This window comes from Prionailurus bengalensis, chromosome X (assembly GCF_016509475.1).
Source record: "Prionailurus bengalensis isolate Pbe53 chromosome X, Fcat_Pben_1.1_paternal_pri, whole genome shotgun sequence".
Classification (NCBI taxonomy): Eukaryota; Metazoa; Chordata; class Mammalia; order Carnivora; family Felidae; genus Prionailurus; species Prionailurus bengalensis.
Genome location: NC_057361.1, coordinates 5,814,179 through 5,837,796, shown reverse-complemented (window position 1 = coordinate 5,837,796; position 23,618 = coordinate 5,814,179). Strand labels below are relative to the sequence as shown.

The 23,618-nt window shown below is 43.2% G+C and overlaps 1 protein-coding gene across 1 annotated transcript in view; it reads left to right on the top strand.

Moving 5' to 3' along the window:
* The window catches only part of ANOS1 (anosmin 1), a 189,383-nt gene that overhangs the window by 119,470 nt on the left and 46,295 nt on the right, over positions 1-23,618 (top strand). Inside the window, exons 4-6 of the mRNA XM_043570790.1 lie at positions 11,379-11,601; positions 19,673-19,857; positions 22,792-22,921. Of these exons, the coding sequence (XP_043426725.1) occupies positions 11,379-11,601; positions 19,673-19,857; positions 22,792-22,921 (538 nt within the window). The remainder of the gene's footprint in view (positions 1-11,378; positions 11,602-19,672; positions 19,858-22,791; positions 22,922-23,618) is intronic.

Here is a 23,618-nt window from a genome sequence, read left to right as displayed (position 1 = left end):
AAGATCCCAAGCAGGTTCTGAGCTGTCAGCACAGAGCCCGACATGGGCCTCAAACCCATGAACCGTGAGATCATGACCTGAGCAGAAGTTGGATGTTCGCCTGACTGAGCCACCCGGGAGTCCCTACCGGTCCTCTTATAACAGAAGCTACCCTCATTATGTCACATTTTATAGTCCTGCAGAATGAGAAAATCAATAATATTGAGTGACTTCTTAGGGTTTTTCAGTAGTTTATTGGCTTGATGGGACATATTCTCCATGGAATGTAGGCTGTTTCACCCCCATTTAAAAAAATTGAAATGAAAAAAATTTTCATTGAATTTTTATTTTTATTTGTTTATTTATTTGAGAGAGAGAAGGAGAGAGAGTACGCATGCATGGAGGAGCAGAAGCAGGGGTGGGGGTGGAGGGAGAATCTTAAGCAGATTCCACACTCAGCACACAGCCCTGAGCCACTCAGGTGCTCAGTTTTCATTGAATTTTTTTTTAAATTTTTTTTCAATGTTTATTTATTTTTGGGACAGAGAGAGACAAAGCATGAACGGGGGAGGGGCAGAGAGAGAGGGAGACACAGAATCGGAAACAGGCTCCAGGCTCTGAGCCATCGGCCCAGAGCCTGACGCGGGGCTCGAACTCCCGGACTGCGAGATCGTGACCTGGCTGAAGTCGGACGCTTAACCGACTGCGCCACCCAGGCGCCCCATTCATTGAATTTTTTTTAAGATTATTTATATTGAGACAGAGTGCAGCTGGGTAAGGGGCAGAGAGAGGGAGAGAGAGAATGTGAGGCAGGCTCTGTGCTGTCAGCACAGAGCCCAACACGGGGTTCAAATTCACAAACCACGTGATCATGGCCAGAGCCGAAATCAGGAGCTGTTGGATGGACATTCAACCAACTAAGCCACACAGGCACCCAGTTTTCACTGAATTTTTGTATGACGCTGGGGAATACAGAATTATATGCGGTCCGCTTGGAGGAGAACTGATGAGTTTTGAAATTTTACAAGAAGTGGAGACTGGCAATTATTCTGAGTGATTTAAAGACCTAGCTCACCTGGAAAGAGGGACAAGGCAGGTGGGAAGCGTTAAGGGAATATAGCATGGAAACTGCAAGAGCATCAAATTTGAGTAAAAAAATAAAAGATGCATGTAAAACATTTAACCAGGGTCTGAACATGAGAAACATTGAATAAAGATTAGCCATTAGCCACTCCAAAGGGGTGGGCACGGTTAATACTTGTGAATTCTGCGATAGGTCAGTAAGGTACAGACTTAAAAGGGATTTTGTCATCATGAGGTGACTAGAACCCTGTCAGAGGGTTTCTGTGGAGCAGTGGTCGTCCATCTGTAGAACTCTGGGCTGTGGAATAAAAAGTACAGGAGGAAATGCCGACCAAATCCACACAACTGTCTGTGTCCATTTGTTAAGAGTGTCTGTGTGGGAGGAGGGGAGGGGAGGGGCTGTGGCCAGGAACCTTCAGTTTAAGGACGTGGTTTTTGTGTACCTTTCCTTTGGGAAGACTTGAATACGTTCATATGTTGGGGGAATTGAGTCTTGTCAGGGGTGTGAGGTTGCAGGTGCTCTGGGTAAAAAGCCCAGGGTTCTGGAATGAGAAGCCAGGGAGGACATGGAGAGACACTCACATCTGCAGATGCCTCCTGCAGCTTCTAGAATGGCCCAGAACGGTGCCTTTCACACTCCCTTGTGCACACAGATCACCTGGGCATCTTTTAGACGTGCTAGTTCTGATTCGGGAGGTGCATGCTGTGGGCACCCAGAGTCTGCATTTCCATTAGGCGGCGCTGAGCTGAGCCCGTGGAAGCAGGGGCTTTTCCTATGCAGGAGAATGCGCGTGTCCCGCTTGGATACTGGGGTGCCGTGTCAAGGGCTCACTCGGAGTTGCGCGCTGATTGTCTGAAGTCTTTTGTGTTTTCTTCTGTGATATTCTGTAGACAGAGCAGATGCGAATTGCTGATAAGGACTGAAAAGAAACCAACAAAAAATGGTTTTTAACAGGGGAAACCCCTAGTTTTTTTTTTTTATCACTAAAAATGCAGAATTTTAGTTGCTGGTTTGTTTCCATCCTCACATGAAAGGTATAGGTATAGAATTCCAGGTTAACACTTTTTTAAATTAGTAGTTTAAAAATATCTCTTGGGGCGCCTGGGTGGCTCAGTCAGTTAAGCGACGGACTTCGGCTCAGGTCATGATCTCACGGTTAGTGAGTTCGAGGCCTGCGCCGGGCTCTGTGCTGATGGCTCAGAGCCTGGAGCCTGCTTCAGATTCTATGTCTCCCTCTGTCTATGCCCCTCCCTCTGCTTACAGTCTGCCTCTCTCTCTCTCTCTCAAAAATAAACAGTAAAAAAAAAATTTTTTTAAATCTCTTCATTTTCTTCCCAAGAGGAAGTTGAGGTAAACCTAAGATGACCATAATTTGACAAATGGGACACGTACTCATTGGAAGTGACTTCCCTAATGCATGTTTCTGATGTTCTCCTAATTTATATTATTCATGGTCAGGGTCTCTAACTTGCCTGGGAACCAAATTAATTGTAATCCCATCTAATAAATTAGGATGCATGATTGAGTTTCCAGGCAAATTATAATTGCATTTCCAAGCATAAATTAGAAACATTTGAATTGAGACTACTTTTTCCTATTTCAGTAGTATTTATGTTCCTTCTCTGAAAGATGCAACTAGAGATTTTTTTTAACAGTGTAATGTTTTTATGGTTTTGTGGAATTATATATGCACGTTAAAAACTTAATGTAACAACTACACAGGAGGGTAAAACCAAAGTATTACTCCAAATTCTACCATCCAGAATATCCATGGTTATCTGTGCAAAAGAGTTACCACAGCAAACCTAAGACCACTCTCTTAGGAATCCCTAATTAGGGGCGCCTGGGTGGCTCAGTCGGTTAAGCGCCCGACTTCAGCTCAGGTTACGATCCCAGGGTCCGTGGATTTGAGCCCTGCATCAGGCTCTGTGCTGACAGCTCAGAGCCTGGGGCCTGCTTCAGATTCTGTGTCTCCCTCTCTCTCTCTGCCCCTCTCCTACTCACCTCTGTCTCTCTCTCTCAAAAATAAATGAACATAAAAAAAAAGAAATTCCTAATTAAAAGATTGGTTCTTGGCTGGCATGTGGGAACTCAGGTTTGGGGTGGGTTCCCCCCATTCCCTAACTGTAAGAGGGGTTCACTGTCCCTAAACTATTAGTACAACAGTATGGTTGTGATGGCCACCAGTTTCTCAAGGGCTGTCTGGGTATTTGGGCCGCAGCCTGGTGACCAGCCTTGTCAAAAATCTGGGCACTGAGTGTCTCCTTAATGTCTCTGGTGACGGCATTTCACATGTGTTACCTGGTTTCCTGTGGACTTCATGCTACGCATGTTTTCCCTGTTCTTGCTTTTACTATAATAAATCATAGCCCAGAGTAGGACTATATGCTGAGCCCTATGAGTCTCCCTAGTGAATTAGCAAACCTGGGCTGGTCTGGGGGAGCCCAATACATTACCATCAAGCGAACATCTTATCTGGTATCTCAATGCTTGATAGTTTTTTAATAATAATGCTTGAAGTTTAATACTGTTTGAGCTTAACAGAAGAAAAAGGAATCTTCAAATTTGGGGGAGAAAATGATTATGAAAAGTATTATGAGATCAAAAGCATTATTTAAAAAATTTTATATTTGCTTTATTATATACTGATGCCCTAAAATTAAGTTCCACGCAAGTTACTTATATGTTCCTCACACCAGTCTTTGTACCTCCCAATTTTTCTAACATTATTATTTCCTAATTGTTAGTTTTATTACATTGAATATTCTTCCTTCACCATAATTCCTGGTTTATTTAATTTTAGGTATATATTTATGTGGATGATAAAGTGATCAAGACTTTTACACCTATTTCTTTACACTTGGCTTCTAAATTTGATCATATCTCGGGGTGCCCGGCTGGCTCAGTCGGTAGAGAATGTGACTCTTGATCTCAGGGTTTGTGAGTTCGAGCCCCACACTGGCTGTAGAGATTACTTAAAAATAAAATCTTTTATGGAGTGCTTGGGTGGCTCAGGGGGTTAAGCATCTGACTTTGGCTCAGGTCATAATCTCACGGTTCATGAGTCAAGCCCAGTGTCGGGTTCTGTGCTGACAGCTCAGAGCCTGGAGCCTGATTCGGATTCTGTGTGCCCCTCTCTCTCTGCTCCTCTCCCGCTAGTTCTTGTTTTCTCTCTCTCTCTCTCTCTCTCTCTCTCTCTCTCTCTCTCTCTCTCTCAAAAATAAATAAAAACATTAACAAAATAAAATCTTTAAAAAAAGTGATATCTTTTGTTTCTAAAAAGGAGTCCATTGATAGCCATTTTCTTTGAAATTGTTCACAACAAACTTTGCCTACCACTGTACATGAAGTCCAAATTGGATTGCACATGCTTCTCTCCCATAATATATAAGTATCTGCATGATTTTCTTTGAGTACTGAGTATTGTACTAGCCCATTTATTCTTGTTTCCTGCTTATCTGTAGAATGGCTGAATTTGGCATTGCATCGATTTGTAACATCCTCACGGGTGCTATGTTCTCTGAGTTTTTTCTTTGAGAATGGTTCTGTCACATGTACGTTTGAATAACAGCTTAGCTGATTTTATGTGTGTTTGTGTATATATATATATGTATATGTATAGTTTATTTTCTTACTATTATGCAAACATTGCTATATTAGCTTCACACATTAAATTTTGTAGGGAGAAATTGACATGGGGAAAACCATATTTTCTCCATCATAATCAATTTGCCCTTTTTACCTGGGTGCCTGAAAAATTACATTTTTATAATTGTTTTCTTCCACATTTTCATTTAAATTCTAGCTAAGTAGCATACAGTACAGTATTGGTTTCAGGAGTAGAATTCAGTGATTCATCACTTACATACAACACTCAGTGCTCATCCCAACAAGTGTGTCCTCCTTAATATCCGTCACCCATCTAGCCAATCCCCCCACCCCACCCACCAGCATCCCTCAGTTTGTTCTGTATTGTTAAAAGTCTCTTATAGTTTGCTTCTCTCTCTCTCTCTCTCTCTCTCTCTCTCTCTCTGTTTCTATTTCCGTTCCCGTATATTCCTGTTTTGTTTCCTAAATTCCACATGTGAATAAAATCACATGGTGTTTGTCTTTGTCTGACAGACTTATTTCTCTTTGCATAACACACTGTAGCTCCATCCACATCGTTGCAAATGGCAAGATTTTATTCTTTTTGATGGCTAACTAATATTCCAGTGTGTGTGTGTGTGTGTGTGTGTGTATCTATATGACATCTTTTTTATTCATTCATCAGTCAATGGACACTTGGGCTCTTTCCATAGTTTGGCTATTGTTGATAATGCCACAAAATTATATTTTTCTCCTTGAAGTTCAATAGCACAAACTGTGTCTAAGTATTGCTGATTTTTATCAATATTCCTGGATAAAATTCCTTGTCTTTTGATTTGCATATATATAATTTACATATATACGTGTATATCTACGATTTCCACATATGCTTGTTTATCAGAACCTATTTAGAATGTGTTCCCTCTGTGCCTTGACATTTTAAGAGTGTTAGAAGCTCCCAGGTGATCCTCCTAGGAAAGCAAGTTGAGAGCCACAGTCCTTGCTGCCTTCTTAGTTTCCCCTGAGATATGGGATGGTCTGTAGAAAAACACTGTTGCAAGAGTGGCCCACACTCTTACTTGTTTTGTGATTTCAGATAAATTATAATCTCCCTGAGTTTCTGTCTCCTCGTGTGTAAAATGGAGATCATAATGGTTATGGGGACTGGGGAGGTATAAGTGAGACAAGCAAGCAAAGCCCCTGGGGGACAGATTCTGCCGTCAACGTTGTAGGTGTGTATTGGCTGAAGCAGGAAAAAACAAACCCACCCAAGCCCTGGCTTTTCTCAAAGACTGCTATATTTGATACATGACGCAGTTCTGTTGAGTTGAATTAAATACCAAGTCCGATGTTCTCTCCATATCTGAGGCCTCATATTTATGTGATTTCCAACATATTAAGATAATTTACTGAATTTGATGTTTTTATGTTCATCATTCCATGATTACTGCACAGATTATTTGATCGTAGAATACCTTGCATTTTATACCAAACAAAACAAAGATAATAGTATCTTCCACAAAAGCATCCAAGAACTGGTAACCTAGTATTTATTGTTAGTATTTCATTGTATTTTTATCGTTTGCCAGGTAAGTTGAGCTTATTAGAATATTGCCCAGATAAGGCACTAAAATACATATTTTAGTTTTTAAGCAGAGAGATGGGATGTAGGAGAGATTTATAAGAAATTTATAAGAATCAACAATATATAATATTCCATAAAATATTAAGGATTTTCACCTAATCCATTGCACCAAGGGTATTTTCATTGACTATAATACTTTGTCTTATTTGACTGCATGATGACACCAGTAGATACTAACTACTCTAGAAAAATACATGATCTTTGAAGAGTATTCTGTTCTTAGTTTTGTGTCGGGTAAGGGCAGAAAAAAGAATGAACAAAAATTAATGAGCATAGTAACCATGATTTTCCCCAGTTTTAAATTAGAGCCAATGACTTAGCAAAAGATGTATGATTTGTATGATTTGCAAAATTATTCACGTTTGTAGTTTTAAATTTTTTTGCTTTACTTATTTTGAAGGAGAGAAAGGGAGTGAGTGAGCACACAGCGGGGGAAGGGCAGAGAGACAGGAAGACAATCCCAAACAGGCTTCGTGCCATGGTGCCATCAGCATACAGCCCAATGCAGAGCTCGAACTCAGAAATCATGAGATCATGACCTGAGCCGAGATCAAGAGTCGGATGCAACTGTGCCACCCAGGCACCCCTCATATTAATAGTTTTATAAGGAGTTGGAATTACATTAATCTTACAATGAACAGTTTGTGTTAGTAGCTGGTACAATTTTATAAACAAATATAGCATTTAGCACATCCATCCGTGTTTCCACACGTTTTCGTTTCCCATGAAGCTGATGGCCATTGTACTCATCATGATGGGGGTAACTTACATCTTCCCTAAATTTTTCACATCTCTCTTGACGAGTCTCCCAGTAATTAACTCGTAATATCATAAGAAATAGTAGGTGCTTATTGGTCAGGAGTATCTTTACTGACACCGAGTGACCTATGTTCACAGGATTTATAACTGGCCATTAGTGGCCCAATTTACACATTTTCTTTGTCTAGAATACTAATATTCACACATCATTTTCACTGACTTGCACTCATTTTTGTCTTTATTCCATTCAACTAGTGCATTCTCAATAAGCTATGTTTAAAGGCATAGTGACAGACCTGCATACAGAGACCATATATTCTCCAATTTACATTCAGACCACTAATAGTTTTTCAACCTAATCCAAGATAATTATCCAAGATAATTGATAGAGAACATTAAAATCTGCCTTTAATAAACAATGGAACCACTGAATCCAAGTCATCTGTAAGATAGTTGTACCAAATCCGTGCATTTGTAAGACGAACCCCCAAACTTAGACGTTTTTCCTTCTTATAAGTGCCAACAGGGCAACGTCCCCCCCCCACAGATTTCAGAACTTAACCTGGCAGTAGCATGTTGGAAACTTGTGATGGTCACGCTGTGGAGAAGCAGAGCCAACTTTCTGTCTGTGGCTCTTAAAACATTTTTGTCGGAATAACAGAAGAATTTGGAAATGTTAAACAGTAAACTTGTAGCATGGGAAAAGAAAAGAGACACCAATTACTCCACTGCTATTGAGTACCCATTGGGGTGCATAATAGGGCTTCGTCCTTTGTATGCACCATCTCATGTAATATTCATAACGTTATTTGTATTACTTCAGGCTCATGTACCCGTCGAGAAAGCTCCAGGGCAAGGATGAACTTTTTTTTGTTCACGCATTTGTTTCCACGGTTCTCCAAACACTCACATGCACACACAAAAAATCACAGTTTTGAATCCATACCAAGAAGGAGAAATATTGAATAAACGTACAGAACGCCTCTTACATCAACCGGAAGATCTAAATGAGTCTGCTAATTATCATTGTTCCTGTTACATGACATTCACTGGGAACAAATGTTTCGGACCTGGGAAGGCCACTGTTTTTGTTTATTTGTTTTTAATTCTGCCCCATTTGCTCCATCAGTAAATTGTTAAGATGAGGAGATACTGTCTCTGACCGGGAAGTCTCTCACAGGTCAAGGGTATGGCGGTTGGCGCAGTGATGGTGAGAGTCACGTGAGCAGAGAGCCCACACTTTGTTATCTGAATCTCAAATCATACCCTGTTTTCATACGTGAAGACGAAAGAGGCCGATGTGATCGTGCCGTAGCGCAAACTGAGTCGTGGTGATATCCCAGTTAGCAAGCCATAAACACTTGCCAGATTTAATAAAGTTATTTGTACACGGCCATTTCAGCCCATGCAGGCCAATTGACTTGGGTAACTAAATATTTTCTTTCAGTGCATGTAATGTATACGTTTTGTTGAGAGAGAAACTGGCCAGCACTCCGTCATTGTTATGGATCCCTTTACATCCTTCCTTGATTCCACAGTTAGGGTTGGACTTAAATTTAGGAATTCAAAAGCCAGTGAAGGGAAACACACCTAGCACCTAACAGAAAAATGAACTGTGAAATTAAGACAGAAAAGCCTTAAGAACTGACAAGGCTTTCAGTGTTATGCAGTTAAAAAATGAGCTACAAATTTATGGTACTTCTGTATTGAAAGCATGGCCTTTCTTGTAGGTTTTGCCCGGGAAGTTCTTCAGTTGAGACACTGTTTTGGCTAATAATCATTTATTTGACATCCACGATTGTGACTTACGCTTTGGGGTTATACCTTTTCTAGCCAGTGCTTCCAGTTTTCCCACTTTTGTCAGAGTCTGAACTCTTTCATCATATTTAATGGTCATAACAGCATTGACACCTGAAAGTACATTAGATTTACGCTATCAGAAAGACCACGTGTCTGTGAGAGAGTGCTCGTATCTGATATCACACATGTCCGCACAGTATGCACACATTTCTCGCCCTTAGGTAAGTTTTTTTTTAATTGTGGTAAAATACACCTAATGTAGCGCTTGCCGTCATAACTCGTAAGCACATTTTTTTTTTAAATTTTATTTTGAGAGAGAGAAACAGGGAGAGAGAGAGAGAGAAGGAGCAGGGGAGGGGCAGAGAGAGAGCGAGAGGAAGAATCCCAAGCAGACCCCATGCCAGGTGCAGAGCCAGACGTAGGGCTCAATCCCATGAACTGTGAGATGGTGACCTGAGCCAAAGTCAAGAGCCGGACGCTTAACCGAGGGAGCCACCCAGGCGCCCCAGGCAGGTTGTGAAGGCACCATCGGGGGAAGGAGAAGAGAAGCAGCATGGAGGACTGCCCTGGGGTTGGAGTTTTCCTGGGTGACTGGGACGGGTCCTGGTGCTGGAGTTACCATGTTTGTGGTTTCCAATGACATTTCAGTCACCATCAACATGAGGAGTAAACTGGCTATCATTAACTCCCTTTTTGGAAGCAAGGTAAAGACGTGGGTGTCGCTAGCTGCGTAGAGGGTCAAACTCGGTCATCAGTGAGGAGCAGTGGTCAGCATGCTGGCAGGTGTTTCCCAGCATGTGGTAGAGACTCGTGTTCAGTCACTGAGAAGCAACTGGTAACACAGGGTAGGTCTTACCAGGTGGTGGGCAGCGTTATCAGGAGATGCCCAGATGTTGCCAGGTAGCGGTGAGCCCTATACAGTCATCGGTGAGGCCCGTGTTGACTCAGCCACCAGAAGTGTTGCCGGGTGCCATTCAGGGGTCCCCAGGTGCTACCAGTCATGAGTCATGGCTAGTCAGCAGTGTGGAACAGCACCTACCACATGCTGTTCACATTGCACCCCGGTTCGTGGTCACCAGTGCCACCACATGTAATTCTGCTGTCGCTGACTCCTATTTGACATCAAACAGTAAACAGAGAACCTTCCTCGGTGGTCTCCTACCTCCAGGAGGAAGGCTCTGAGTGGAGCCCCTCTCTGACACTGCTGTTGGCATTGCTTAGGGCTGACTGAGCACAGCCTCACCAGAGTTCAAGCCCATGCAGGTGAGCACTTCGTGCACACGGAGGGGACAGTTCTAGACAGTTCCCCTCCTGGCGGGGTGCCTGCAGTTCGCCACGTGTCACTCAGTGCCCCAGTTCTTGGCAGAGGGTGGGTGTGGGAGTGCCATCCCCACTGCCTGGGAGCCTGGCTCACAAAACCTTCTTTAGCAACAACATGGCACCCTTACAAAGGGGATGGATGGAGGGCTGGGACTTTACCTGGCTGAACAGGTGCATTGCAGCTGACAATGGGTTTAGGGGACTGGTTGGGGTTAGGGCAGCTATCTTGGCAACCAGCCATCAAAGCAAAAGAAGCATCACCAAATGCTGTCCTGAACCATTTTTCCTAAGGAAAAAGACACATCTGATAAGTGACCCTTTCCACTACTCACACTGTTTCCATAATGCGACTGACTCTCTAAACAAGTCAAGGAATACCTGTTCTCTCTAGTGTTTCATTGATTGTGGGCTCAACTGAAATATCATCAGCCATATGCTATCCAGAACCTGACTGTGTCACAGGTAACAATGATTCACATTCGTTTTCTGCAGAATTTATTGACAATTCCATATTGATAAGAGGTCCCATGTGCACATTAACTCTAGAAGCTGGATATTATTAAAATATGTTCAATTAACTGAGGCTTAGACTACTATTTGATAAGCTATCACTAAATGTGTTAACTGATGTGAGGTTTGTAAATGTTCCGTAGGGCTACAGTGAACACATCTTGATTAGTATTGACCGTGCAAAAACTAAATGACTCATTAGAGAATGGAAATATGTGTACAGTGGTCCAAAAGAGCCCCTCAAATGGTACTAACATCCTTTATGAATATTTGTAATCAATTATTTGACAACCACATTTAACTCACCATGTAATACTTTGTGAATGTGTGTTTTGTATAATTCATGTGTATCTGGAAAGGTACAATTCAAGGGTCGGGTTCCTTTTAGAAATTAAAATACAGTATTATGGGTTTGGGGGGAAAAGAAAACAAATCTATTTTTTTTGTAAAATATTCCAGGGAAATTTTGACCAAGTAAGAATTTCTTACCTTCCTTTCTGATGTCTTGGAAATCAAGCGTCCCGAGTCTGTCATAAGAGAAGTTCTCTTTTAAGGGCACCAGGTTGCCTCTGTCGGTAAGAGCGTGTGACTCTTGACCTTGGGGTTGTAAGTTCGAGACCCATGTCGAGTGCAAAGATGACTTAAGAATTTTACATCTTAAAAATAAGAGAATGGTTCTTCTTCTCTCTTTAGCCTCTGTTCCCCAAGAAGAACTACGAATGCCTGACGAGCTGTGAGTTCCTCAAGTACATCCTAGCGGTGAAGCAGGGGGACTGCCCGGCCCCCGAGAAAGCAAGCGGATTTGCCGCCGCCTGTGTGGAAAGTTGTGAAGCTGACAACGAGTGCTCTGGGGTTAAGAAATGTTGTTCCAATGGGTGCGGACACACCTGCCAGGTGCCCAAGACGCTGTACAAAGGTAATGAGCAGAGCACCCACTGTGAAGGGACCCTCACAGTGGGGTTGTGTGTGCATGGGGAAGGGTGTCAGTCAAAGATGGCACTACGGGAGTGCCCAGGGGGCACAGTCGGTTGAGCGCCTGACTCTTGGTTTCGACTTTGATCATGATCTCACAGTTGGTGAGTTCAAGCCCCACGTCAGGCTATCTCTGCCCTCCCCCACTCACTTACTCTTTCTCTCAAAAACGAAAACCAAAAACAAAGAGGGCACCATTGGAAGAGAAGAAAAATGGTAAGAAAGTGTACTTTGTGCCACAAACATCTGAAAATACCACCGGATTGTATAGATCAGCCACAGCGCACACATTCTGGGGCAGAGCAAATCATCCTTATCACATTTAACATTTCAGGAGGACAACATCACTTCAGGAACTTTCTCATACTTTTCTCCAGTAAGAATAAATCAATTCGGCTGCCCTGGGTACATTGGAGTAAATGGATTTAAATCCTTGGAAAAATGGGCTGGGGGTGGGGCACCCTTGAGAAATGCATAACCAATGCACCAGTATTGTGGATTTCCTGTTGGCATAATCCAAGAACACGAATGTCATTGTGTGGACTGTCACTATTTTGAGTCGTGTCTTGAGAACCAGGGGGAGGAAGAGCTATCTTCCAGAGATGGGGAGTCAGTTCATCAAACCATTTATATATATAAATATTATTATTAATATTATAAGTAGAGAGAATCATCTTTGATTCTCCTCTCTTTCACACCAAATATATATTATTTCCAAATATAGGTCAGTTATTTTTAAACCGCATAAAACACTATTGCCAGCAATATGCCCGTTTTGAATTATGTGCCGGCTGGCGAACTATTTTCAGAAGTCCGCTCTTAGATCACTCTCGTCTCCCAGGACTTCTGTCCCTGCCCCGGTCTCCTCTGGCCCACACTGAGAATTACTCCAGTCTGAAACCTGTGTAATCCATCCGGCTTTTATTTTCTTACTGCACCCCCCCCCTTTCTTTTTTCCATAGGATCTTTGGAAAACTGGCATAAATACCTGTCTCAAATTCAAAATAATTGCCGCTTTCCCCTTCTTACTGGGTGACGTTTAATAGATTTAAAGTTTTATTGTTTTCATGCCTCTCATTGTAAACTACATAAAATCGCTTTTGCAAAACCAAACACCATTTAATTTTTCTAAAGTCTGTTATTATGAAACCTTCTCTGTTATTATAGATCATTTGCTATTTAAGTATTAGCATTTACCACAAAAATAGCATGCTTTTATAATGATTGTTGAAAACCCATTTGTAAAACCCTTAGTGTTTTTAAAGTAGGGTGTTTTAAAGAGGCATTCTATGTTAAAATATGCTTTTTATTTAAAAAGCATTGAAGAGTCAGTGTGAATTTCAAATATGCCTGGTTCACCAAGAATAAAGGAAATAGTCTGTGAAGGGCCAGCATAAAATGATTAATTATTAAAAGAGACTTGCAATTTAAACCTATGCTTAACTCTGTCTTTCTCTCTCTCTCTCTGTCTCTCTCAAAAAAACATAAACTTTAGGAAAAAAACTTTTAAAGGGGCGCCTAGGTGGGTGAAGTCGTGATGTCGCAGTTTGTGAGTTCAAGTCCCATGTCAGGCTCTGTGCTGACAGCTCAGAGCCTGGAGCCTGCTTTGGATTCTATGTCCCCCTTTCTCTCTCTGCCCCTCCCCTGCTTGCACTCTGTCTCTTTCTCTCTCTCAAAAATAAACATTAAAAAATTAAAAAAAAATTTAAACCTATGCTTAACTAAATATGATGGACTTTTAAAAGAAGCGTTGAAGTCTCTCTCCTATAAAGTAGCTCTTGGCTTTTTATGGAGACGGGCAGTTCATGCAGAACTCATTAGAAATAGGATGAACAGTCTCTTGACCTGATGATGACTTTTGCCCAATGAGACTAGGATTATATTACTGTTTTTTTGAGCATACACATAGCTGCAGGTAGGTATTTTCCCCTACGCTCTGTTGGGCAGTCCCTGAAGGCGGGCTGGTTTCCACGTCGGGGGGCGTCTGACCATGGCAGTGAGCATGCGAGCAGGTGCAACCAGTGCAAGTCGGAGGGGCCCCACACAGCCGGCCAGAATGCTTCCTGCCACAGCCTTGGCTGATTAGCCACCCGAAGCGTGTAATCGTGTTCCTGAATGGAGTCGCACCGAGGAGCGTAGTGGGGCTCATGGCCCCCTGTCTCCCAGGTAGAGGGTCCTCTTGGACCCAGCGCTTGGCTGTGCAAGGAGAGAAAGACCTACTACCCAGCCAGACATCCCACACCCAAATCCCCCTGGGCTCGTCTGTGGGGGACCAGCCCCCACCATCCTTCTGGCCTGCACGTTGCCTTCTTCTTGTCCCGAACCAGCCACGGGTCAGAAGCTTGCCCTCTGCTCGCTGCTCAGGCTAGGTCTGTGCCGTCTGTTTCCTTAGGAAGAGGGCACCCATCATTGGGTGAGACGGGCTGGTCCTGACCCCAGTCTGCAGGTGCTGACACTGAGCTTGCAAGCTGTTTCTCAGACGACTTGGTATTCGGTGGCAGGAATACATCTGCCCCCTGGTTCCCAGCTGGGTCAGCTCTCCTGGTATTTTCACTTGGAGTCTGTCCAACTACCACAGCAGGGCCTGAAATCACTGTATTAATACAGTGGAGGTCAGTTAAAAGATGTATCAATATCAGATATATATTTTTTAAATTTTTTTAACGTTTATTTATCTTAGAGAGACAGAGATAGAGTGCAAGTGGGGAAGGGGTAGAGAGAGAGGGAGACACAGAATCCGAAGCAGGTTCCAGGCTCCGAGCTGTCAGCACTGAGCCCGACATGGGGCTCGCACTCAAAAACTGCGAGATCATGACCTGAGCCAAAGTCAGACGCTTAACTAAGCCACCCAGGTGCCCCCCCATATCAAATATTTTAATAAAAGCACTGATCTGTAAGTTGTTGGGGTACAACATCAGGTCCAGTAGTTCCTTATCAGAGTACTCATGCATATAACGCTCACCTGTGGACAAATAATCATCTCAACTTTTGCAGTAAATTGATATGTACTGGCCTCTACTGTATTTTTCCTTTCATGAAAGCTTATTGGGTTAGTAAAATTTTCTTAAAGTACAGAAATACATACAAATGTTCTGTTCAGCCTCCTGTGTTTGGGGTAGGGAAGAGGGGGACTTCCTAGATTCTATAGCTTCCAAACCTGATGATGCTCTTAAAATCAATGCATGTTTTGAAACGATGGTCAACAAACTGCATTCTATTTGAGCGTTTAATTTGGCTTATGCTGTAGGAATTGTCCTAAGCCGTTGTCTCTAAGTTGACCTTATAGACTTGTGTTAGAGTTTAAAAGAAAGCAAGACAACAGACAGCTTTTCCTTCGCCCTTCAAATAACATTGTTAGCCACACCCCAGGATGCTTGCAAACGTTAACGCAGGTAAATGTCCCCTGAGCGGCCAGTACCCTGAGGTGCAAACCAGAGCATGGTCTCGGGAAGTTGAAAAGGCTGATTCTCCACAGGTAAAACATCAATGCTTGCACATCGGGCACTTGTGACTCCCCCACCCCCCTTGTCTGTTTTAAGCCTGATTTATAGCTGACCTACACTCTCCTCCCTCCAGAAGGTGATATAATTTTTTATTTTACTGCCCAAACTGGTGCTTCTGACTCACAGCTCTGGCACTCATTTGGGTAGGGAAGGTGAGAACCTGAAATTGTTGTCCAAATGTAAAGACTGAGATCAATTTGTGGCTGTCCGTGATCTCTGTTTTCTCTTTACCATGTGCAAACCAACATTAATCATGTATCGCTTTGTTTCCAGAAAGATCTGATGATGGTGTTGACTTAATATCTCCATGAATGTCTTCATATTTGAAATATTTAAAGCTCAGGTCTTTAGAGATGGTCTAATAACACTTTTCACAAATCCATTTTTTAGCATTTTGAATACAGTGACCCGATTCCTGGATGTGATATGAACACAAATTGCCTGAGTACTGATTAGCTCTGTGAGAGATAATGGGTAGTGGCTAATTATTGAATCATTGGAACACTGTATCTTGCTACATTTTCATAACATTTAGACTCACGATAGAAACATTTTTACAGGAGTAATCAGATCTCGTGATTTACAACTGCCGACTGTGATCATCGAGTTTTCTGTCATTCTATTTGCAAAGTTTTTTACATCATTGGGTTTCACCAAAATACTTGTCACGCTTTAAAGAAAATGCACCTGTAATGTCCCATACGGTGGGATGTTATAGGATAACATGTTTGACAGAACAGCATAGATTTCAGGGGACTAGGTTGTTCAAAACTAAAGAAGAAAAATTCTAGTCATTTACGTAATAAAGGACACACGGAGAAGGCATGCCTGGTGCACATCTGGTTGTGCAGCATGGATGCTGGCTAAGCTACCTAGGACTCTTCAGAAGGCCGGGCTGTGGGGGCCGGGTGTCTCGGGGCTGGGGGGGGCGCCGAGGGGCCGAGCCCCATCTGCACACAATTACAGCCGAGTCCTGGAGCTCCTTCCAATCAAGGGAGCCAGCTGACCCTAATGCAAAGCAGATGGGTCGTTTCTCCACATGCAAATCGCAAGATTGTTGTACGTAATAATTAAAGAGATTGTTAAATGAAGAAATGGGAACTGACATCACTCTGATGCTCATTATGTTCGATTAAGGCTCTTGGTCGTTGAATGATATTCAAGATTAAAACCATCTAGCAAGGGGATTGTTATGCTTGCGTTTGCTGCTGATGAGTTCAGGTTACTTCAGCGGCCAGAGTATTTACCGGAGGTGCATTTATGCTGGAGGATTACGCATAGGAGGGCCAAGGAGAAACTTGGATGGGGAGTCTCAGAGAATGTGCTTTATGAGTGTAAAGAACTCCCCAGTCCTCTTCTCTTTACTCAGCACAAAGAAACCGCGTGAATCCTGAAATGTCCTCAGAGGCCACCCCCTCCTTGCCCATGTGCATACCCCCCCTGGCAGAAAGGGTGCCTAGTACCCTGCCTGCAGCGCAAACACGATGCAATCATTTTGTCGAGATTTGATCTCAATCTTTAGAGAAGCTACTTTGGGATTAAAACTCATCCGCAACGAACTTTCAGATTTTCCAGCGTATCAGCAATGGTTAGCAATCGGTCTTTTCTTTTTAACTGGGAAAGTTATGTCAATGCAATGAAACGATTCCATTTTGTAAACTTACTAACATAGTTTTGTTACTGTTTAGCACTTTTTAAAAACATAAGAGTAAGCAAATACCTGTGTTAAGTTTTCTTCCTTCTGCTAAGTGAGTGCCCTCCGGCAGCGAGGGGGTTGCCCATTGGTGCCAAGATGGCGTTCCTGTATCCTCTTAATTTCTGCTGACAGGGGGTTAGGCTGTTCCTTCAGCACACATTCACTGAGCATTTGCTGTGACAGAATGTGCTCTCCTGAGCCATGATGAGGTGTGGGAAGGAAGGAGAAAGTGAACATCGTCAAATGACCTGGCTGCAGTAAGAGGCAGTTAAGTGCACATGTTGACTGTTGCAGGCTAAGCTTCGAAGAGAGAGCAGAGAATGGGACCTTTATTTCCAATGGGGAGGTTTAGGGTAGGTCGCTCTGAGGGGCGGCATTCAGACTGAGCCCAGGAGTATTCACGTGCCCATGGTCAGAAAATAGGAAAGACAATTCAGACTGAAAAAAATCCGTATAAACGCGTCGTGGTGGTAGGAAGCAGCTGACAGTGTGTTTCTAGAAAAGCTGGGTGTAAAGGTAGGTTGTGTGACCAATATGTAAAATGTACCAAGAGACAAACAGAGAGATCACTGGTGGTAGATGATAAAGATCAATGCCGTGACGTGATGTTGAGAAGTTTCCCTTCGTTCCGCAGAAAATAAGATGTGATTGAATAGTCTGAGAAGGTGGAGGGGACAATCTGTCCCGTACTCTAGGAAAATCATAGCCACAAAACACTGTGAAGGGGGAACTAAAAAGATGGGCTTGTGGGACATGGGACGGGACGTTGTTAGGAAGGTCCAGACAGGAGATAGAGGGCCTAAGAAAGGGTAGTCACCGTGGAGACAGGATGACTGGGGAATTCCTGAAATTATACTCTGCAGTCAAACCACGAGGTGTTGGTAGGTCCAAGAGCAAGTCGAGAGGTCCCTTAGCGATCCAAAAGAATAGAGTTGCCATGCAGATACCATCAGGAGTGGGGACATCCTCAGGAGGGGCATTTGAGTTGGGACTCGTGCGAAGAAATTCATCTGGCCAGCAGGTGGACAGTGGGACCTGCAGCCCTAAATCAGGGTACAGAATCGAGGGTCACATACTTAGCAGCAGCACTCTAGGTCTGAAAGTGAATGTGACTCTCAATGTAAGGTTGTGCACCGAAAACAAAAGTTTATGACCTGAACCTGAATAAACCCTCACACAATGGCAGAACAGGAGACAAATTCCACCCCAGCCCGCAGCATCAGGGACATTCAAATCAGAATCTTTAAGGGACATGCAGAGCTGTGAAAAGTGCCTCCTTTCTCTACTTTTCTCAGTAGCTCTTCCTAATTCAAAATGTGGCAAGCAGAAAACTCAGAGAGAAACCTGAGATCAGGTCATCGCTGTAGGCAACTTCATCTTCCTCAGACTTGACTACTTGATGTTCAAAATGGAGGTAATTCACCCTTCCCCCACAGCACAGACCCACATTGAAGATCACTTGAGACACCAGCATTGTAGTAAGGGGAAAAGGGATGCACATAACCCATCAGCAAAGCAAAACGGAGACTGCAGTGGGTATGGGGAATGTTTTCTAGAAAGTATTTTGTACAACTCATTGACCTTTGACTGGATATATTTGGTGCTGTTTAAAAATTACCCAACTCCACCCACCTCAATGTTTAAGGACTTTAAAGTGTCCCCAAACAAGACGCAGCATAAATTAAGGTCAACGTGAAATCAGAGTTGATATTCAGTAACGTCACTAACAGGCATTAGGTATTATCTACGTCTCGTATTTGCACATTTTTCAGTTTCCTCTCTGTTTAAAATGAAGAAGTGGAAAACGAAATAGAGCGTTATCAAATACCGTTTTCAAACGAGTTGTCAACGTGTTAGGCAAATGCTCATTCTCAAGAGAAAATGATCTTAATGGCATGTGAAGTTCTAGGTTGTCGTGGCGTTGAACTTCGTGGTGCCATGGACTCTACCTAATCCAATTAGTCTTACACATCCTATGGGTACATAATCTTATTTTAAACTTCCCTTCCCATAATGGCTACCATTTGGAACTATGGTTCTTAAATCTGTCCGTCGCCAGACCACTTGAATGCACCATGGGGAGAAAAAAGAAATCAGAATGATGAACTACTTTAAAATGAGCCACCTGTGAGGGACTTTTGAAGCAAGGCGGTCACTCGTGCCAAAACCAAACATTATAAATTCATCATTTTTCAATTTTAAGCCATAAGTCTATAGGAGGGAGCCCAGCAATCAATTGGGGAATGCTAAGGACCCATGCTTTGGAAATCATTCTTGTAATGTTTGACCACATGAGAGCATTTTAGGCTTATAATTTTTTTCTTTAGAAGGCAAACATTCTGAGATGGAAAGGCAAGTAGACCGGGGAACCACGTTGTAATGACTTTAGACTGTATCAGCAGAAACAGAGCATGTTGGATGGGAACAGTGTCTTCAAACTCTTCACGACCATGGCGTCACATGAATTCTTGTTAACCGCGTGTGATGCCACTCGGTAACATGGCTTATTCAGAAGAACGCACGTAAAAGAATTGCTCTCAGGATGCCTGGGTGAAAAATGCTTGTTCAGAATCAGGAACCAGGTTAGAGTCTCTTTTTAAAAAAGGGAAAGCTAAAAGAAAAGAAGGTAATTTTCCTGAAATGTGGTGGGCTGACCTCAGTGTGAGAAGCTCTCAAATGTGAAACCCTGATAGGGAGAAGCCACTTTCCTGGGAGGAAGTGAGGATCTGTTGTCATTACACGAGATTTGTCTTTTCTAAAGGTTTTCTTCCTCAGCTTTACCTCTGATCATTTTAATTGCCATGGTCCTGTTTTAGGTGTCCCCCTGAAGCCCAGAAAAGAGTTAAGATTCACAGAACTGCAGTCTGGACAGCTGGAGATTAAGTGGTCCTCGAAATTCAATATTTCCATTGAGCCTGTGATCTACGTGGTGCAAAGAAGGTGGAATTATGGAATCCATCCTAGTGAAGACGATGCCACACACTGGCAGACGGTAGCCCAGGTCAGTGCTTCCTGCGCCCTACCCCTCCCCGCCTTGAGGCAATGTCGACCATACACCTGCAGGCAGAAAATTAACTTGCTGGGGCCCCTGGGTGGCTCTGTCGGTTATGCGTCCGACTTCAGCTCAGGTCATGATCTCATGGTTTGCATGTTCGAGCCCAGTGTTGGGGTATAGGCTGACAGCAGGGAGCCTGGAGCCTGCTTCAGATTCTGTGTCTCCCTCTCTCTCTGCCCCTCCCCTGCTCGCACTCTGTCTCTCTCTTCCTCTCTCTCAAAAATGAACCAACATTAAAAAAAGAAAATTAACTTGCTGTGCCCTAGCCAGAGTAGCCTGACTGGCAAAATAACTCACTCAGACGTGGACATAATAGCATGTGTGTGTACGGAAGACAGGACGAGTCCACAGATATAACCCGGTACAACTAGCAACTTGACTATTGGCCTACTTTGCTCAAAATACATGTGCAGTGGAGATAACTCTCTAATCTGAGTGTTCGCATTTACTTCCTCCAAGAACTGCATTTCCTGGAGATAAACTTAACACCGGCCAGAGTCAAAGAAACATAACACTACTAGGACTAGTTCACAGGCCATTGGACCATCTACACGACTCCTGTTTCTCCTGGATTTCAAGCCTTCCTTCTACACAAGGACTTGAGTAGCATGGAGGAAGATTCCTATCGCAAAAGCCCTTAGTGGGAAGTAGCCGTCAGCTCCTAAATCTTTGCTAAGTGCTTCCTCCGTCCCGCTCAGCTTACACACTGATACCCCACCTGCATGGAGTACGCTTGGGGTTTATCTTGACCCGTGCTGCTTCCTTTTCTGTCTCGCTGATGAGAAAAGCAAAATATTTTCTTTCTTTTTAAGAGCTGCTAAACGGACTGCCAGCTGCAAGAAAACTACACGGTTCTAGAAAATGAACAGATTCTCAGTGTGAACCTGCCTCATGTCCTCAGCAGCTGAAACGCCTTCTCCACATGTGTCTGGAGGCACAGATTCTGACCTTAAGTGGATCGGGTCATTTTTCTCCAAGGACCCGATTCCCGTTATTGTTTCCAGTAGATGCAGAATCAGTTTCAGGGTGCGAGTGTTTGGAGGAGGAAGTTGGTTCTTTTCTAATAGTATCTCAAAGAGGATAAACACTAAAATAATTTAGACACTCCTAAATAAATGAACAAATGAGTGGGGAAAATGCCTGCTCAAATAAATTTAGGAATTGTTTCATTCCTATTTTCTTTTTTTTTTTTAATTTTTTTTCAACGTTTTTTATTTATTTTTGGGACAGAGAGAGACAGAGCATGAACGGGGGAGGGGCAGAGAGAGAGGGAGACACAGAATCGGAAACAGTCTCCAGGCTCCGAGCCATCAGCCCAGAGCCTGACGCGGGGCTCGAACTCCCGGACCGCGAGATCGTGACCTGGCTGAAGTCGGACGCTTAACCGACTGCGCCACCCAGGCGCCCCTGATTCCTATTTTCTTAAAAATTTTTTTTTGCTTTACTAAAACATAAAGGTGTTTGGCATACAGCCAACATACATGATATGTTCCTTAATGGTACAATCTCACTTGTAAATTTTACGAATTATTTAAAGATTTATGAAAGTAATGGACAAGAAGATCATGTCTCTTATTCCTTTTTTTGAAGATAGAGAAGATCTTGAATAATAATAATAAATTTTATAAATGTGTATAATATTTTATATTACAATTCTATTTATATTAATATATAATACATTAATAGTAATGTAATTATTACTATTATTATTATTAACTAGTTCACATCTTTCTTTCTCTTCCTTCCACCCTGCCTTCTTTGTCTGCTAAATGCTATGGGGAACGTGCTGGCTTCAGGTTTTTAAACTAAAAGTTAAAAGTAAATGGTGATGTCTGTGGAAGGGTCGCCTCGCAGTTTGCTAAATGAGGTAGAAAGCCACATGTGAGAGTTCATAGCTTTCCCTTTGTCTCGGAAATGTTTCTCTTCCCTTAGATATTAAAGTAAATGTGACACCCCTTTGCAAGAAGTTATTGTGGACCCGGGCTAAGGAGGTTTCAGTTCAATCCCACTTGCTCACTTTCACGCACTGAGCGCACATTGGGTTTGGCACTGGGCAACTCACTGGGTCAGTGAGGCCCCGCATGTGGGGATTTGGCTCTTGAAGTCAGTGCAGGGGTCCGCCCCCACAGATTGTCGGGAAAGCGGGTATGGTTCCCCTCAGCTCTGATGAGGTGGGAGGTTAATTGAAGTCTTGTGACTCCAGCAGGAGACTCAGCCAAACCCGGGCACCTTCACCACTGCCCACTTTTTTTCCTTTGGACATTTTATTGGACAGAGAGATATCAACACGCCTCACCCTTGAGAAGCACGACCGGGTCCTTGCAGATCATACGTGATTTACTCAAATAGGGAAAAAAGGCTCGGGTTGCAACATACTTCCAGAAATTGTTAGCGCTCTTTAAAGCATGTGAGTCTCCATCTGACTCCCAAGATTCTATTTGGCAAGCAAGTTAAAGAGGCATTTTTCTTCTATAATTGAAAGGTGATTTCATTTTCTTGCCTATAATGTAATGATTAGCTCATGTATATATTCGCTCATATGTATAACTTAGCGATTAAAACCCTCATGGGTTTAGTGCTGTATTTAGTCACCAGACTCAAGTAGCTCAGCCATGTTCATATGGTTTTGACTCCAGAGATCTTTAACTCTTTGGGGTGAAATACCTATGAATGGAATTAAACACTTGAAACGCCCTAGAAATTCCTTGACCCCTGATAGCTCTTCTCATAACTGAGCACGGTCCCCACACTTAGGCACAAGGGCACAGGGACGTCAAGGCAGCGTGGCGTTGGCTGATGAGGTGGTGCACTTTTATGACAGACCCAGTTGACATGTCTGGGTAAAAGGGTTCTCAGTGCTCTGTGACATCTCCCCCCCAGACCACAGATGAGCGGGTCCAGCTGACTGACATACGACCCAGCAGGTGGTACCAGTTCCGAGTGGCAGGTGTCAACGTGCATGGGACCCGAGGCTTCACCGCCCCCAGCAAACACTTCCGCTCTTCCAAAGGTCAGTCTCACTTTCCTGACCCCTCGCTCCCCTCCCCCTCCCGGCATACCTGGGATGCACATCCCTCGTGTCCCCACGTTCCTATTCACAGCTGCTCAGCAGGTGGCTTTGCTGTTGTTGGCAAAAAGGACCAGATGTGTTTGAAGGCAGCGTGTGAATATACGATTAAGACCGTCATTGGGCTTTATACCTTCCAAACATCGCACAAGATAATCTAGTGGGGTTTTCTCAACTTCGAACTGGTGGTTTTCCATTATCAACTTGTGTTGAGTCTTAGCCTCGAGATATTCTGTGTCAGTCACCAGTGAATTAATTTTTGGAGGGGAGGGTTTAGTTTGAGCTACTTTAGACTGTGCGGCTTTTCTTGAAACGGTTGTCATATTGCATGTGAGTTAATCTCTTTTATTTCACCACACCCAGAATCTAAACCCCGAGTCACCCCCTCACAGTCACCGTATTGTAGTTGAAGGCATACCCAGGTTAGATATGAGTGTTCCCTCCATGTGTATTCCCCCAGTCGTGTTTAGATGGCTGTGCCCCTCCAGCGTTCATTATACGTGTGTTACAAAACCTCATCTCAGAGCCAGGCTGGTCGGCTTGTTCACCTACTAACTGGTCGCTCTCGTCTTACGTGGAAGCGAATTCAGATTTATTTTAAACAAAACGCTTTGTGATATTAATGCATAACAGAAGGCTT